A 17,123-nucleotide genomic window follows, 5' to 3' on the forward strand; every position below is an offset into this window, starting at 1 on the left:
GGGCCCATTTAAAAAAAAGGGAGGATGGGAGTTTGGCATATGCACTAGATGGGCAAAATATGTGCAACTGGGTTAACAACTGGCTCGGTGATAGGAAACAGAGGGAAGTTATTACTACATTGGGTCACAGTCACCAGTGGGGAGCCACAGGGTTCCATATCTTTTTAATATGTTTATTAAAGGGGTTCTCTAGGTTTTTACTTTTACTAGACTATCCTAGGCCATCACTATCTGATCGCCTGGATCCGACACCCGGCACCCCTGCTGACCGATCAGCTGTTGTGCAGTAGCAGGTTACTACAGCGCTGCTGTCAGTGAAGTGAATGGGAACAGTGCTGCTTTAACCAGCTCCGTCCATTACAGAATGGACAGAGCCACGTAGTTCCAGCGCTGACTTCCATTGGTGGGGACCACTGCAGAACATCTGATTGGCAGGGGTGCAGGGTGTCAGACTCCCACCAATCTGATAGTGATGACAACCTGAGGATAAAAGATAAAATCCTGGACAACCCTTTTAATAACCTTGCATAGCGCTTACAGAACATCATTTAGATATCTGTAGATGGAACTAAGCTCTGCAAAGTAAAGCTGCCTACGTCCACATCTCCGTTAAGGAGATCCAGCTGCCTGTTCCAGGCGCAAATGACAGCTGTCAGACGGACAAAAAAAACATTGTTTTTTTTCTGGCCGAAACCTAGTATTTATTCCAGAAAGCAGTTGGACCACCAACGGGCCTCATTGCACTCAATGGGGATCCGGCAGTGAAGTATAGGATCCAGCAGGCTCCTCTGTGCTGGATCTCCTAACGGAGATGTGAACGAGACCTAACCAACATACAGGAGGATAAGGCCTCATGCACACAACCATATTTTTGGTCCATGTCCAATCCACAGTTTTTGGGGATCACACACGAACCCATTCACTTCTACGGGTCCGCAGAAAAAAAAAAAAAGGACCAGGCTGCAAATTACAGAACCTGTCCTATTCTTGCCACAAGATGTTGTGATGGCTGATTCAAGTTCAGTGGGACATAGATGTCTTTCTTGAGAATTATCAAGTTATAAATTATGGGTGCTAGATTTCTGGACGTTGATTCAGGGATTTTTTCTGATTGCCATAGTTGGCGCTGGAAAGGATTATCTTCTCCTAATATGAGGCAACTGGCATCTGCCTCATAGTTTTTTTTTGCCTTACTCTGGATCAACACGTTAGGAGTATAGGCTTAATGGACCTCTGTCTTTTTGTCAACCTGCATCTGCCAAAATGTCACTAAAGTAGTTCTCATCTTTCAGCCAAAATTTTTCCCTTTTGCACACTGATGAGATGATGAGAGTACGGCTGCAGAAACACCTATAAATCAGCTGTATTCACAGGGAGAAGCTGTTATATATTGTATACTGTCAACTCAAGAGAATGAATGACGACATGATCCACTGCTCTGTAGACTGGGACGTGCCCTTAGCAGCATCTCTCGCCACTGGTTAATAGACTGGGGTCCAGAGAGTGAGAGATCCTTCTCTATGACCTACGGTATACATATTCCTTAGGTCGTAGGTTGTACTGATAGGCCTGAGTGAAAAAACCTAGCATGCATATTTTGCACATAATAGACTCATTATGAGGGCAGCGGTGAAGAGATCAAGGGGGCAGAAGATCACATTCAAGACGTGTCAACCGCTTGCTCCTCTAGGTATGCCATCTAACTACTCTATAGGAATGGGTAGTGTATCGGTAAATTGCACTGTGTCCTCATTGCTCTCTATTGGGTAAGATAAGTGTAGAACCCCTAAGCATCATTAAGTAAAAACACATATCTCACCGCTTAGGCTAAGTTCACACGGCCAAGAAACGTTGTGTTTTTTGTCATGTAAAATGGGCATTTTATGCTGCGTAATACGTATTCAAACACTACCCAACAACTTCCTATTGAAATACTTGCCCTAGTGCACATGGGTAGCTGTTTTATGAAACACTTCTGAAGTGGTGTATTACTTCTTTGAAGTGTTTTTGAAGTTGTTTTCTTCACTGAAGTCAATCGGAAAAAAGGTAAAATACATTGATTAACAGGAGGTGTATCTGGAGGGTATCTGGCAGCATTTATTTGACATTTTTTCTAAGCAGCATGTCAAGCAGCTTCAAGACAAATAATGATATTTCTTACTGAGTAATCCAGAGGTCTTGTAAAGACAACATCATGGGGTTCGTAGTGAAAAGGTGATCCTCATTCCACTTATGGGCATCACTGTACGACGAGTGCCAAGGAACAGGGGCGCGAATTACCCGATGAGGAAAAGAACGAGGGGTGTTGCCAATAAACAGCCTGTTTCTTTCTTCTGGATCCTTTAAAATGTAATCAACTAGAAAACAGAAAAAAAACATCATCATGCTCATCAATGCAGAAATGGCAATGGGATATTGTTTTATTAAAGGCGTTATCCAGGAATTTGATATTGATGACCTATCTTCAGGATAAGTTATCAATATCAAATTCCTGGATAACCCCTTTAATGACAGGTGATAATACAGTGATATAACACTTTTAAGTACAGGAGATAATATGACCACAAGACTGTGAAGTTACATGCAAATATGAGAGTAGGATACTGGAACGGTGATGAGAATGGAATCAGCCATGGAATGCAAAACACTTAAGTAAGAGAATAAATTGTATGCAAATTGCTTTGCTTTTATTTGAAATATGTCAAAAAGGAAAGATCCTTACTGTAGTATGGAAATGATAGAAAAAGTCACCTGGGGATCTCTAAAAAGATGTACGTGTGAGTGGGTGGTCTGTGTGTATCGGAACTACAAGTCAAATCACTGTCTTCTATAGGGATATTACTATATATTGTGGGGATTCGCTCTGGTAGTTAGGATTAGCGGGTGCAGCACAGAGGCAAAGTACAAGTACTTAGTTCAAAACATCAGTGTTTATTCACACTTGAAAGCAAAACAAAAGCACAAGTTGCTTGGTGATCGTTCACACACATGAAAAGTTCATATATAAAACAGTCACCTTTTTTTTCCCTGGGTGTTACTTCACACCCTGTTGGAAGTTCTGCCTTGTCAAGTCCACAGGCAGGCGTAAGGCGGCCTTTTCGCCCTTACAGGGGTCTGAGCCCTCCAGCCCGGCTCAAGCTGTGGATCCCAACACGGCCCTCAGAAAACAGCACTCAGACCACCTGAGCTCCACTGTCAGACAGAGGTAATCCTCATCACCTGGCAGTGCTGGCTGGTTTTTATGCCTGGCAAAACCCGGCCTGGAACATGGGGAGTAGTCACCCACCCAGCACTTTGACTACTCCCAGTAAGAGCCGTCCCAGATCAATATATATATATATATTAAAACGTAATGCTATGGAGCTGAGACTGACAAATTATAAACTGCTGGTGCTTGGTCAATGATCACACAACCAAGGTGGTATATGATGAGGCAGGATCACATTAACAGTGAGTGGCATCTTCCCTTGTTGATACAGGCTGCCACTCTGGCATGGTAGCGGTCATACAGATGTTGGATATTCTCCTGTGGTCATTCGAAGCTCTTTCAACTTCGACCAGTAATTCAGCCAAGGTGGTTGTTGGCTGCTGTACATGGGAGATGTCACCCCATCCAGGGAATCTTCTGGACACGTGGGCGGTGTGTGGATGGGCATTATCTTGCTGGAACACAATTTCTTCTCAGTCAAAAAAGACAATAGAACTGGTTGCACGATGTCCTGGACACAGCAAAGGCTGGTCAATGTTCCCTCTAAGAATACCAGACAGAAATGGCCATGGTAGCTAATGGCACCCCTACCCCCATGATAGCTATATATAATATATATCTGTGCTTTCTGGGACAAAATTTAACCCTTTCTGCATTCCCTCTATGGGATTATGCAGGTTATATAGTTATGCAGGTTAGCTTTAAGATCCCATACACCAGGGATGCCCAACCTGTGGCCCTCCAGCTGTTGCAAAACTACAACTTCCAGAATGCCTGGACAGCCTACAGCTATTATGTCATGCTGGGATTTGTAGTTTTGCAACAGCTGGAGGGCCGCAGGTTGAGCATTCCTGCCATACACCCTTATGTTACAAGAAGCATAACGTCAGTCCAGAAATATTGAAGCACAATGTATTAGGACGGAAATCAAATGGTCCATGTTCTTGCATTCAGAATAATCCGTCATCGCCTACAATGGTTCCTTAGTACTGGACATAGAAAAGCACGTATCTTCTTTTATAAGAATGATACATTAAATTTATGGTGCATGACGACCTAGTGATTCCATATCCTACCATTCACAACAATCCATCATGGACTCTATAACATTTCAAGCTGAAGTGAAAAGACATTGGGCTTGCAAAACTTAAAATCTCTTTCCAACTACATTTGATGAAGCCCTATATATTATCAATTCTCCTACGTTTACTACCAACCCATTCTCTGCACGATAATGTATGATTCTGACTGGGAGGATGGTTCTATAAATTACATTACTGTGCTTTTAATTGGAAGATTAGCCACTTAGATTAAAACGCTGCTATCTTTAATTCCCTACTGCATATGAAAATGGTATGCAAAGATGAGCGGACATATGGTGACCACCCCCCCCCCCCCCCCCCCACCCCCAGTATCAATCATGAATACCCTGCTTAGTAAAATCTTCTCGAGGAAGGAAGAGTAATCTGCTGCTGAGCTGAAATAATACATCCAACCAGGAAAACTTCAAGCCTCAATATCATGTACCCTGCAAACAGATGCCCAAGGATGTCCAACAGTGACCGTAGGTCGCTGTAGGCATGCTGATGGATGCATCTTAACTCCATGAATCTGCTGGTCCATAATTTACTGTCTGAATAATCCTGTGCTTACACTTAACATGCCATAGAGGAACTTCATATAGCCTTACTTATATGTAAGATAATTCATTAAAATGAGGTTAGAAGAGGCTGTGTTAAATCAAGGATTGAGTCTTCTTTCCTTACCGCAGGAAAGAGTGGAACATTTCTCACCTCTCCCTTCTCCATATGAGTCAGATGAAAGTTTTCAGAACTTATTTATGTATTACCTGGAGTGCAGCAACAGGACAGTTCTGGCATGGCCTTTATCTCCGAGAACAGCAAGGCTAGAAGTTGGCAGCATGGAGCCAAAATTACAGATCATGCTAGTTTCAGAAAGATATATTGACACCAGACAAGGCCACAGACGTGATAGAGCAGGGTTCCCTGCATGAGAACCATCCCTCTATGTGCCAGAAAAAAAGTACTACTCAGCAGGTCAATGCATTAAACAGATGGCCACTCATTTGTGTGATTGCTGGAAAAGAGAGAAGCTTTACCCGCAGCGATATCTTCAAAAGAGAAAAAAAAAATATCATGAAAACAATCCCTTTCAGCCAAGTCGGAACACTTACAGAGCACTTATCTTGACTATATATATATATATATATATATATATATATATATACACACACACACACACATACATACATACATACATACATACAGTACAGACCAAAAGTTTGGACACACCTTCTCATTCAAAGAGTTTTCTTATTTTCATGACTATGAAGGCATCAAAACTATGAATTAACACATGTGGAATTATATACATAACATACAAGTGTGAAACAACTGAAAATATGTCATATTCTAGGTTCTTCAAAGTAGCCACCTTTTGCTTTGATTACTGCTTTGCACACTCTTGGCATTCTCTTGATGAGCTTCAAGAGTAGTCCCCTGAAATGGTTTTCACTTCACAGGTGTGCCCTGTCAGGTTTAATAAGTGGATTTCTTGCCTTATAAATGGGGTTGGGACCATCAGTTGCGTTGAGGAGAAGTCAGGTGGATACACAGCTGATAGTCCTACTGAATAGACTGTTAGAATTTGTATTATGGCAAGAAAAAAGCAGCTAAGTAAAGAAAAACGAGTGGCCATCATTACTTTAAGAAATGAAGGTCAGTCAGTCAGCCGAAAAATTGGGAAAACTTTGAAAGTAAGGGCTATTTGACCATGAAGGAGAGTGATGGGGTGCTGCGCCAGATGACCTGGCCTCCACAGTCAACGGACCTGAACCCAATCGAGATGGTTTGGGGTGAGCTGGACCGCAGAGTGAAGGCAAAAGGGCCAACAAGTGCTAAGCATCTCTGGGAACTCCTTCAAGACTGTTGGAAGACCATTTCAGAGGACTACCTCTTGAAGCTCATCAAGAGAATGCCAAGCGTGTGCAAAGCAGTAATCAAAGCAAAAGGTGGCTACTTTGAAGAACCTAGAATATGACATATTTTCAGTTGTTTCACACTTGTTTGTTATGTATATAATTCCACATGTGTTAATTCATAGTTTTGATGCCTTCATAGTCATGAAAATAAAGAAAACTCTTTGAATGAGAAGGTGTGTCCAAACTTTTGGTCTGTACTGTATATACACTCACCTAAAGAATTATTAGGAACACCATACTAATACGGTGTTGGACCCCCTTTTGCCTTCAGAACTGCCTTAATTCTATGTGGCATTGATTCAACAAGGTTCTTTAGAAATGTTGGCCCATATTGATAGGATAGAATCTTGCAGTTGATGGAGATTTGAGGGATGCGCATCCAGGGCACGAAGCTCCCGTTCCACCACATCCCAAAGATGCTCTATTGGGTTGAGATCTGGTGACTGTGGGGGCCATTTTAGTACAGTGAACTCATTGTCATGTTCAAGAAACTAATTTGAAATGATTCGAGCTTTGTGACATGGTGCATTATCCTGCTGGAAGTAGCCATCAGAGGATGGATTCAGGTTCTCATTCTGTTTACGCCAAATTCGGACTCTACCATTTGAATGTCTCAACAGAAATCAAGACTCATCAGACCAGGTAACATTTTTCCAGTCTTCAACAGTCCAATTTTGGTGAGCTCGTGCAAATTGTAGCCTCTTTTTCCTATTTGTAGTGGAGATGAGTGGTACCCGGTGGGGTCTTCTGCTGTTGTAGCCCATCCGCCTCAAGGTTGTGCGTGTTGTGGCTTCACAAATGCTTTGCTGCATACCTTAGTTGTAACAAGTGGTTATTTCAGTCAACGTTGCACTTCTATCAGCTTGAATCAGTCGGCCCATTCTCCTCTGACCTCTAGCATCCACAAGGCATTTTTGACCACACAGGACTGCCGCATACGAGATGTTTTTCCCTTTTCCCACCATTCTTTGTAAACCCTAGAAATGGTTGTGCGTGAAAATCCCAGTAACTGAGCAGATTGTGAAATACTCAGACCGGCCCGTCTGGCACCAACAACCATGCCACGCTCAAAATTGCTTAAATCACCTTTCTTTCCCATTCTGCCATTCAGTTGGAGTTCAGGAGATTGTCTTGACCAGGAGCACCCCCCTAAATGCATTGAAGCAACTGCCATGTGATTGGTTGACTAGATAATTGCATTAATGAGAAATAGAACAGGTGTTCCTAATAATTCTTTAGGTGAGTGTATATTAGATTTGGCTTGGGGCTACTCCTATGGGCTTTATCTAAGTGGCCCCACTGGTCATTATGGTTTAATTCCTATACTTTGTATGTTTGACTCCACTGCTACCTCTCAAAGTAGCCTCTGTTCAGGTGACTGCTAACCCAGGCGGTTAAGAGACACCAGTGCAGAGCACCAAGGCTTCAGGGACCACCATAGTCAAGGACAGGCTGAAGTCAGGACAGGCAGGATTCATCCAATCAATTCGAGCAGCTCAGGACCAGAATGAAGATCAGGCAAAGGTCAGGTCGGGCATTGAAGGGTCAAATCAAGAAATCAGGCAGAAGTCAGTACATGGGCAGATGAACGACAAACAGCACACTTCTGCCGGAAACTAAAGAACGAAAATCTATTGCTCAGACACCATCGCACAGTTGGACAAGGTGCCTTAAATACCCCAGGGAGGTTTGCCATACGCTGGAGCTTAAAGCGTGTACACACAGGTCATTTAAGGACCCAAAAGATCGCACACAGTCACCCTAAGGGTAGATGGGAGCATAGCAACAAAAAGTAGGCTGCAGCCTGTGTGGAGAGGACAAAGCAGTGCTACTCTGGTAGCCAGACCCAACCGGCAGGAGGAGAGAGACACCGGACGGTCGAAGCTGCTGGGGCCCAGGACATCAGGTGAGCAGAGCAGCGGCCATGCCCACCAGGAGGATACATACAATGTGAGACTGAGATTGGAGAGGTCCTGGAGGAAACATATTTTTTCCCAGTACTCTCTCTTATACATTTAAGATGAGTTAATCTTGGTGGACAGCTATGTATTCCAAACTAAAATCTGGTATAGGATGGGCAGTAGACAAGATAGATGGCTTCCTCCATACAAGATCTACTGTATGTTGTGGAGGAGTAGTTAGCCACATCTGTGGTTGTACTCACTAAGGCAGTGTTCACACCTGCCGACACCTTCAATCTTTCTCTACTAAAGCAAACATAATTGTACACACCTCCCACTGCTTTCAGTGAAAACTATTTTTGACTATAAAATGCCTAAAAGTATCAGCATGCTTCCTTAATAAACTATAGAAGGTTTTGTGCATTTTGGGGCAATGGATGGTACACTACGACCATTAATATCAATGGTAAACCAGTTGGCGCAACTGGGTCAGTCTGTTTTAAGGCCAGGGCGATGATCGTCGCTTGCGAGTCGTGTTAAATCTGTGGCATAACGATAATTGAAGCCGTGTGAACGCTGAAAATTGGGTGATATTTTCCTAAATGGCTGCTGGATTCTTCCTTAGTAAAAACTGTATGAAAACCTCAATGTACAGTTGTCATAACAAACAGGGGATTAAAGGAGAATTAAGCACTTTATTACAAGATAATCTCCTAACATTTGCTGAGACATTTCACTAGGAAAAGACAAGAGGAAAGGCCTTAAACCTAGAGCATTTTCTGTTCTGTATTGTTGTGTGTTCTACAAATCCCCCCAAGGGCACCTGCATTCCTAATATGCTCTCCTCTGCGGAGGCCGTGGGGAGTTCTTTACATATGGATGAGATGAGTACAAGCACTTGTATATACAGAAGATCTGCATATCTTAACAGTCTGTGCCCCTCTAGAAGATGCAGTCTTAACCCCTTAGTGACCACTAATACGCCTTTTTACTGATGTAAACAACGGGGGTTTTAGCTAAACCGCTGGGTTTAATCAATCATTACATGTTCCCAAAATGGTGCATTGAAAACTATAACTTATCCTGCAAAAAATAAGAACCCATACAAGTACATTGATGAAAAAACAAAGAAGTTATAGCTCATAGAATGCGATTTTTAAAAGATGTGCGTGGTCACTAACTAAAGGGGTTTTCCGGGATTACTATGGCTTTTAACAAATATGCTCACTTAGTTGCTCACCTCATGTACATCTTCCCATTGCTTTTTTCCGTTTGGACTCTCCGGACTCATTTTCTCCATGTAAACCTATCACTCTGGTTGGTTTACATCCATGTATGTAGCACTTCCTGTTGCAGTGTCCAACCGAACCCATGATGCACTTTTCTTTTTTCTGCCACACCTCCAGCACCGCCCCTAACAACGCCCAGCTAGTTTATAGCTCCTCCCATCCAGCTGCAGCCTTAGAAACAGTTTCCAAAAGTGGCACTGTAGCAACTGAAAGATTTGGCAAACATATGGGAATTTATCCTACTTTTAGGTAAAGTATGGCCATGTACATGAGCCCTATATTTGTATATACAACCTTCTACTCAAGCCCTGGCTCTCTGGCCCCCATTTTGGTCCGTTCACAAGTTTTAGATTGTGTGCAGGACAGATCTAAAAACATTTCTGCTGCACTGAAAGTTCCCAAGAGCACAGTGGCCTCCATAATTCTTAAACAGAAGAAGTTTGGAACAACCAAGACTCTTCCTAGAGCTGGCTGCCCCACAAAGTAGCAACCAGAGGAAAAGGGTCTTGGTAAGACCCAATAACCTAATGGTCACTCTGACCGACCTCCAACAATCCTGCAAATGGAAAGAAACTTCCAGAACCTCAACCATCACTGCAGCAGTCCACCAATCTGGGCTTTATGGCAAAGTGGCCAGAAAATTGCCTCTTCCTAGTAAAAGACCACGTGGAGTTTGAAGAAAAGCACCTAAAGGACTCTCAGACTGTGAAAAAACAAGATTCTCTGGTCTGATGGAACGAAGATTGTACTTTTTAACCTCAATTCCAAGCGTCATGTCTGCTCATCACTTGCCCAATTCCAACACTACAGTGAAGCATGGTGGTGGCAGCATCATGCTGTGGAGGTGTTTTTTAATGGCTGCGACAGGGAGATCCGGGTTGAGGAAAGGCTGACCAAATCACCGAGATATTCTTAATGGAAATCTGTTCCAGAGTGCTCTGGACCTCAGACGGGACTGAAGGTTCACCTTCCAACAAGACACATAGCCAAAACAACACAGGGGTGGCTTAGGGACAACTCTGTGAATGTCCTTGAGTGGCACAGCCAGAGCCCTGACTTGAACCCAATCGAACATCTCTGGAGAGAGCTCAAAATGGCTGTCCACTGACGGTCCCATCCAACCTGACAGAACTTGAGGGAATCTGCAGAGAAGAATGGAGGATAATCCCCAAATCCAGGTGTGCAAACCTTGTAGTATCATACTCAAGAAGACTGGAGGCTGTAGTCACTGCCAACGGTGCTTTGACTAACCACAAGCATTCTGTTTTCACTTTGTCATTATGGGGTATTGAATGGAGAATGACGGGGAAATGTTTTATTTTTTTTGTTTTAGCATAAGGTTGCAACATAACAAAAAGTGAAACAAGTGGAAGGGTCTAAAGACTTTCCGAATGCTAGAACAGGTGCTGCATTCAAAGTTATCCTCAGTATCTTCACTGCACTGATTGATTTCTGAGAAGATATTACAGCTCCACAAAGCTCATCTATGCTGAAAGTACAGTAATATTACAGCACAGATGAGCTTTGAAGGCAGCCAAATTACATATCATTAACTTGTGCCTTAGTGACCAATTACATAAGGCTTCCCACATAAGGTATGCACAAATGAGAATTCAATTGCTACACTTTCGACTGAACGTGAAATTAAACTGAAAATAGGACTTTAGTTTTATAATACACCATGAAGCTTGTGATGATCACGGGGATACTTGCTGTATTCTCAGCTGACCTTCTTTCTCTTCAAGCTTATGGAATATGGCATGTTCTTTTATTCCAAATATCCACGGTTTCCCAGAAAACATAAAATCTCGCAGCACACTAGTAGCGACACTTCATGTCAGTAGTGCAGTCAGTTTGTGTATGAATAGGGTGTGCCTTGTCCGTAGGGTGTGCCCCTACAGTCTGTCCGTAGGGTCATTTCTATTTGGTCTACAAGAAGAGATCTTGGTGGCAGCGGCTCTAGATTTGACTGCGTTAACTTAGACAGCCATGTTGGCAGACCTCAGGGCAAGGTACATACAATGAAAAGCTCATCAGAGATCCATTACAACGTTAGGCTGTGTTCACTTTTGCGGTGTCATTTCAGAAAAATTCTGAAAAACTAATATAATGGCAGTGCCAAATCGGTCAAATGACATATACCAAAGGCGCCCAATGGACGCCCTTGACCTATAATGGTGTCATGGACTTTCCCGTGACAGGTGGCAGGAGATCAGTGAGACTGGCAACACGTGGTTTGATCTGACATGTTTTCCTATGGATCAATAGGCATCTGTGTTGTTTCTGGTATTGGCCACACCCCTTGCCTCAGGTGTTGCTAATGTGGTCATTTAACCTTCCTTATTTATAGTTGCTTTTCCCACATTGCTGTGCGGTTTAAAGCTTCACTTTCAGTTTTGGATTGCTGGTGTGTGGATCTCGGCAGAGTTCCTGGTGCCTCCATTGCTTCTTTGAAGTTAAGTCTTTCCTTCCCTTTTGTATTTTGTTTGGGTTCTGTGGGTTGCATTTCCCTATTGTTTGTTTTAGGCGTGAGGGAGACTCCTGTTTGTCCTTCCTTTTGGAGGAACAGGTAGTCTCACCCCTGCCATTTGTACCAGGGTCCTATAGGACTAGATAGGACTCTAGGTATTACTGTGTATGAACACACCTACCTCAGGGGTCTGTTCATACTGGTAGTCAGTCAGGATTTTTGTTATGGTTTTACTAGGCGGTGTCCATCTTCATTCCTTAGTTCTCAGGCCTGATTCCCTGTGTCCCCCCCCCCCCCCTTCCCTCTTGCTCAGTGTGGTGTTTCCCTCCACACTGAAGCGTGACAAAGTGAGTTTTTGGGTTACAGCTGTGGTGCCCACCATGTTTCCAAACAAAATAGTACAGCATGCTGGGCTTTTTGTGTCTTGCATTTCTGACAAAATCTGTGACGGAGGTTACTCTGAGGCTGATGTGAACATAGCCATAGAGAAAAGAAGGTAAAAATGAAAGTGGTGGTTGGAGAAGAGGAGTATGAGGCGTCTTCAGCAGGAGATATTTAGATTGTGACGGCGTTTAGAAATGTCATATAAGCTTAATGATTTTATTTTGTATGTGACTGACCTACTCGTTCCTGGTAGGCACCATTATATAGCGGCGTAGTGATCTAAACATCAGGTACACAGTAGTAATGATATGTGTGGATAGTCATAAGAGATTGGTGATACATATGACAATATTCCAACCGTGCAGTACAGAACTGATTACTTACGGTGCTGAAGATCCCCTGTCACAGACTTGCTTCTAATATGTGGGCAGCAGGGGTATACACTGTAGAAGCAAGTCTGTGACGTGCCCTTCTAAGTCCAAATTGTATCTGGTACGTGTGTGAAACCAGCCAGCAAAGTGTTTTTTACATATAAGGGATAAAAAAAGCATTACATACCTTACCAATCCCCTTACGTTCAGATGCTTACAGGCCCGCTGGTCTCCACTTCCTGGTCCCAACTTGACACACTCAGAAAATAGAAGGGATGCCAGCTGCTGGATGATCAGGCATCTCCAGGAGGGCGGTGTGTGATGTGAGTAATGCTTCTTTTTTTTCTGCCCCATATATAAAATATGCACTCACACTAAAAACCCCCTAGTAATAGTCCCACAACATGTACCACCATCCCTATTTTCCAACAACTCTTCCAATAAGTTGTTGAATGACTTCATTTCCCTCAAACTACTTTAAAGGAGTGGTCTGGTTAAAAAAAGTTTGGTGTAACAGAATATAACAAGTCATACTCACCTCACGCTTCCCCCCACCGCTCCCTTTCTGATGCTTCCCAGGTTCCCGCCAGTCTCTACCTACTGGTCCCTCTTGACACAGATATGTGACCACTTAGCCGATCACTGACTAAGGAGAGTCACCATTGCGGTCAGTGATTTCCTGTGTGGAGAGGGACCAGGACTGGAAGTGAACTGGTAAGTGGTGGAACGGGAGTGGCAGGGGATCGGTAAGGTGAGCATTGTTTCTTTTATTATTTTACACCGTTCTGAGCCTTTGAATATTTTTTTTTAACCATCCGGACAACCTCTTTAATTCGTGTTAGAAACAGTGAAACTGGGTTTTTGATTTGTTCACCTACGTCTATGCATTTTCATTTTCCTGTCCATTGCTTTCACCTATTGTTCTTCAGTGAGCTATTTCTGTTTTGTTTTTCAAATCTCTTTTCCATACGGTATATGGTCATTTCCTTTTACAAAAAATGGTGAATTCATATCTTGTAAAATACTATTCTTAAATACAGCTGATTTTAATATGATATTTAGGCTGTCTCAGCAAATTCGGGACTGTTGGCAACTATGGATAATGTATGTTTGTGTGTGTTTATTAGAATTTGAGGCCATATGAAGTGAACCATCATTTTTATAGAGCCTCTAAAACTAAATTAATACATTAGAAAGGAATACTGTATATCTCATACAGCACACGATAAACTCTAGACCGGGCAGCCAGTCATGCATCAAGCCTGCCACTTGCATCCTCTCCTCTGACAGACTACTCGCTGTGGAGTCTATAATTCAGACTTGGCAGGGATAGGGGCATAACATGGACAGTAATATTGCTGCTGGCAAGCGGGAGAAATACCTGATCTTCCGGGAGAGTAGTTCAGCGTGTGTTCAAACCATATGATAATATGGAAGGTAAGTCGATTACTATGACAATTTGTGACCCTAAGCCCGACCGCTGTTTGATTTTCATTTGGCAGAAATAAGTTGATGTGATAAACGGATGTTAATTTAATCAGTTTGCTCTGGTGATTTAAGCTTGAGCGGCAGTAAATAGGTCAGACAAGCTATTGACTTGAAGATTATGAATTTTTTATAGTCCTCAGGATTGCAATCTATTTTTCCGATTTCCAGATTTCAGTTTGTAAAGATCATAGAAGTCCAACACGAGATTACAGGTCTAGTAATTAAAAGGCTCTTTTGGTAATTGACTTATCAATCAGAGTTTGCACTGTCGGTCTAGATTTGTCAGGGCGGTCCAGGGGGAAGCAACGGTGGCAGGATATTAATTGTGGACCAGCGAATAAATGCATTCAATAAAACTGCGTGCCAAACCGTACCCTTCAAAGAGGAGCAACCTCTGCCACCGAGATTAATAAAAATCTGTGTACCTGCCATGGTAAGAGCTGATCTACAGCTCAAGATATTAGGCCTCGTGGACACAGTCGTGTCCGTATTTCGGTCCGCAAACAATGGATACACAAAATATGGATACCTTCTATGGGCATTCAGCGTCTTTCTCACTCCCATCAATAGAAAGGACTATTCCAGTTCACAATAAGGACCAGACCAGGACATGTTCGATAATTTGGGGAACACCCATACGGATATATAAAAAAATATGTCTGTGTGCATGGCTCCATAGAAATGCATGGGTCAGTGTGCTGTCCGCAAAAAATGTAGATAGCACGCGGAAGGAAAATACAATTGAGTGCATTGAGCATTAAAATGATCGTCTGGTTTAGTCTACACTTTTTATAGTGCAGTTGGGAATCCCAGGTTCGACTATTTTGTGGGTTTCAGCAAGGTGTAAGCCAAACAAGTGTGATGTGCATGGCTACCCTTACCTCCAGGTAATAGGTACATCACATACCATAGGTAATATGGGCAGTGGCATTCCTTCAATGCAATGCAAACAGATTATTACAGCTTCCATTTCAGTCAACAGTAACTGCATACATTCCTCTGCACTGAGCTCCCCCTAGTGGTGGCTGCAGACAGCGACCTTTGTGATAGAAGGGAAGCAGGAGATTTATCAATGAATCTATGCCAGTTGCGCGGCGTGAATACACTGAGAAATGTAGTGGCCAAAATTAGCTCCATATTTATGAAGCATCTGGGTGAGGCCAAGGGTGACTTTTTTTTATTACTTTTTTTTTTTTTATTAAACCTTTGTTGACTTAATAAAAAAAAATCATCAGAAATCTGGGGAGCTTTGCATTCTGCATTGCCTGGGAGTGATTGACAAATGCGTACTCGGAAACACTTTTGGACAGCCCCTACAATCTGTAAGGCCCCAACAGATAATGTAATGCAGACAAGCTGGTTCCTCCAGAAAGAAAGAAGCTTTTTGCAGTGATACTCCTCTTTTGCTAACAGAGAAGGACCCAAGTTGGTGATGCACCTCTATTAGGGTTCGGTTTACACCTCTGCTTAAGGCACAGCCTGCGGAATTCACTTGATCCGGCCTAGTCAGATACTGCTCTTGTCCCCCAGACCCCACTGACTGCTCTCCAGCGAAATGCCGCCTTGCGGCCAAACAAAAAACATTGCATGCAACTTTTTTTGTCCGGCCAAAAAGTGGCACTTATGCAGGAAAGCGGCCGGACCCCATTATAGTCAATTGGGTATGGCTGTGAATGGCAGTATCAGGCTAGGCCAGATCCAGTGATCTCCAGCAGGCTGTTCTCTGCTGGCACAGCCCGTCAGATCAATTAAACAAAGGTGTGAACCTACCCTTAAGGCGGGTTTACACGGGCCGATAGAACAGCCGATTGTCAGGAGGAAGCGTTCCGTCCCAACAGTCGGCTGTTCGCTCAGTGAAGGAGATTTACATGCAACGATCTCCTTCACAGTAGGAGGTATCATTGTTTTTGGGCAGCAGATGGCAGTTTAGACAGCACAATCTGCTGCCAAGGAACGATGATTGCAGCGCCTGCACGAATGACAGGATCACCCAACGAACAAGCATTTCCTTGTTCATCTGGTAATCAGAGGCACAATTAGATGGCCAGATAATCGGTAATGAGTGTTCACAGGAACACTCATTCCCGATAATCTGGCCGATTACTGGTAAGTGTAAATCCATCATTAGAAATGAAACGGGGCTGTCTAAATCAGGAACCAATTACTTAGATAAACTGCATTAATGGGACAAGTGGACACGGGGCATATACCTTTTCTTATCCTTGTGCGTCTACACAAGTTGACAAAATTCAAGTCACAAAATATGTAGTAAGCATTCCTGTCTTATAAGAATGAATCTGCAAAAATTGGCTTTCAAATGCTCTGTGTCTTGTAGATGATGCCGACGAGAGCCAAAAATAAGTACAAAGAACTGCTCCTATCCAAGGTGTCCCTACAGAAATACTAATGATGTTTATTCCATTTCCTTTGACAAGGGACAAATGATGAAGAATGAGTTCTCACCGATACTTTTCCTAAGGCTCGTGTAGTAATCATATGCAATCTCTTCTTTTATTTCTTGCAGCAATTTCTCCAGAGATGGGTTTTTTAAGAGTTGTCTGGGAACACTTGTTAAGATTTTGTCCATCTGCTCCTTCTCCTGGGGTGCAGCATTTCTGTCTGAATTCCGTGGAGTATGTAGTGGAAATACCTCTGAAACAGTTACCGAGATGATGGTTAGTATCTAGCATAAGAGAAGACGTACATAATAGGATATGCATGAAAGAAGAGTTTTTCCAAATCACCTGCCAGTTTGCTCCCTGTACAAACTGAAAATGAATCATTTACACAAGATTTTGCAGATCCCAAATTGATATAGGTACCTCATTATTAAGGCTTATGCACACGGACCGTATGTATTTTGCAGTCCGCAAAACATGGATCTGCTAAAAATACAGACGACGTCCATGTGCGTTCCGTACGTTGCAAACAGAACAGCTGGCCCCTAATAGAACAGTCCTATCCCTGTCTGGAATGCGGACAATAATAGGACATGTTCTATATTTTTGTGG

The 17,123-nt window shown here is 42.9% G+C and overlaps 1 protein-coding gene across 1 annotated transcript in view; it reads right to left on the minus strand.

The window, feature by feature from the left end:
• Positions 1-17,123, minus strand: part of DNAH3 (dynein axonemal heavy chain 3) — a 348,463-nt gene that overhangs the window by 247,755 nt on the left and 83,585 nt on the right. Inside the window, 3 exon segments of the mRNA XM_040440318.1 lie at positions 2,162-2,357; positions 16,576-16,722; positions 16,725-16,764. Coding sequence (XP_040296252.1) covers positions 2,162-2,357; positions 16,576-16,722; positions 16,725-16,764 — 383 coding nt within the window.

Source organism: Bufo bufo, chromosome 7 (genome assembly GCF_905171765.1).
Source record: "Bufo bufo chromosome 7, aBufBuf1.1, whole genome shotgun sequence".
In the NCBI taxonomy this organism is placed as follows: domain Eukaryota; kingdom Metazoa; phylum Chordata; class Amphibia; order Anura; family Bufonidae; genus Bufo; species Bufo bufo.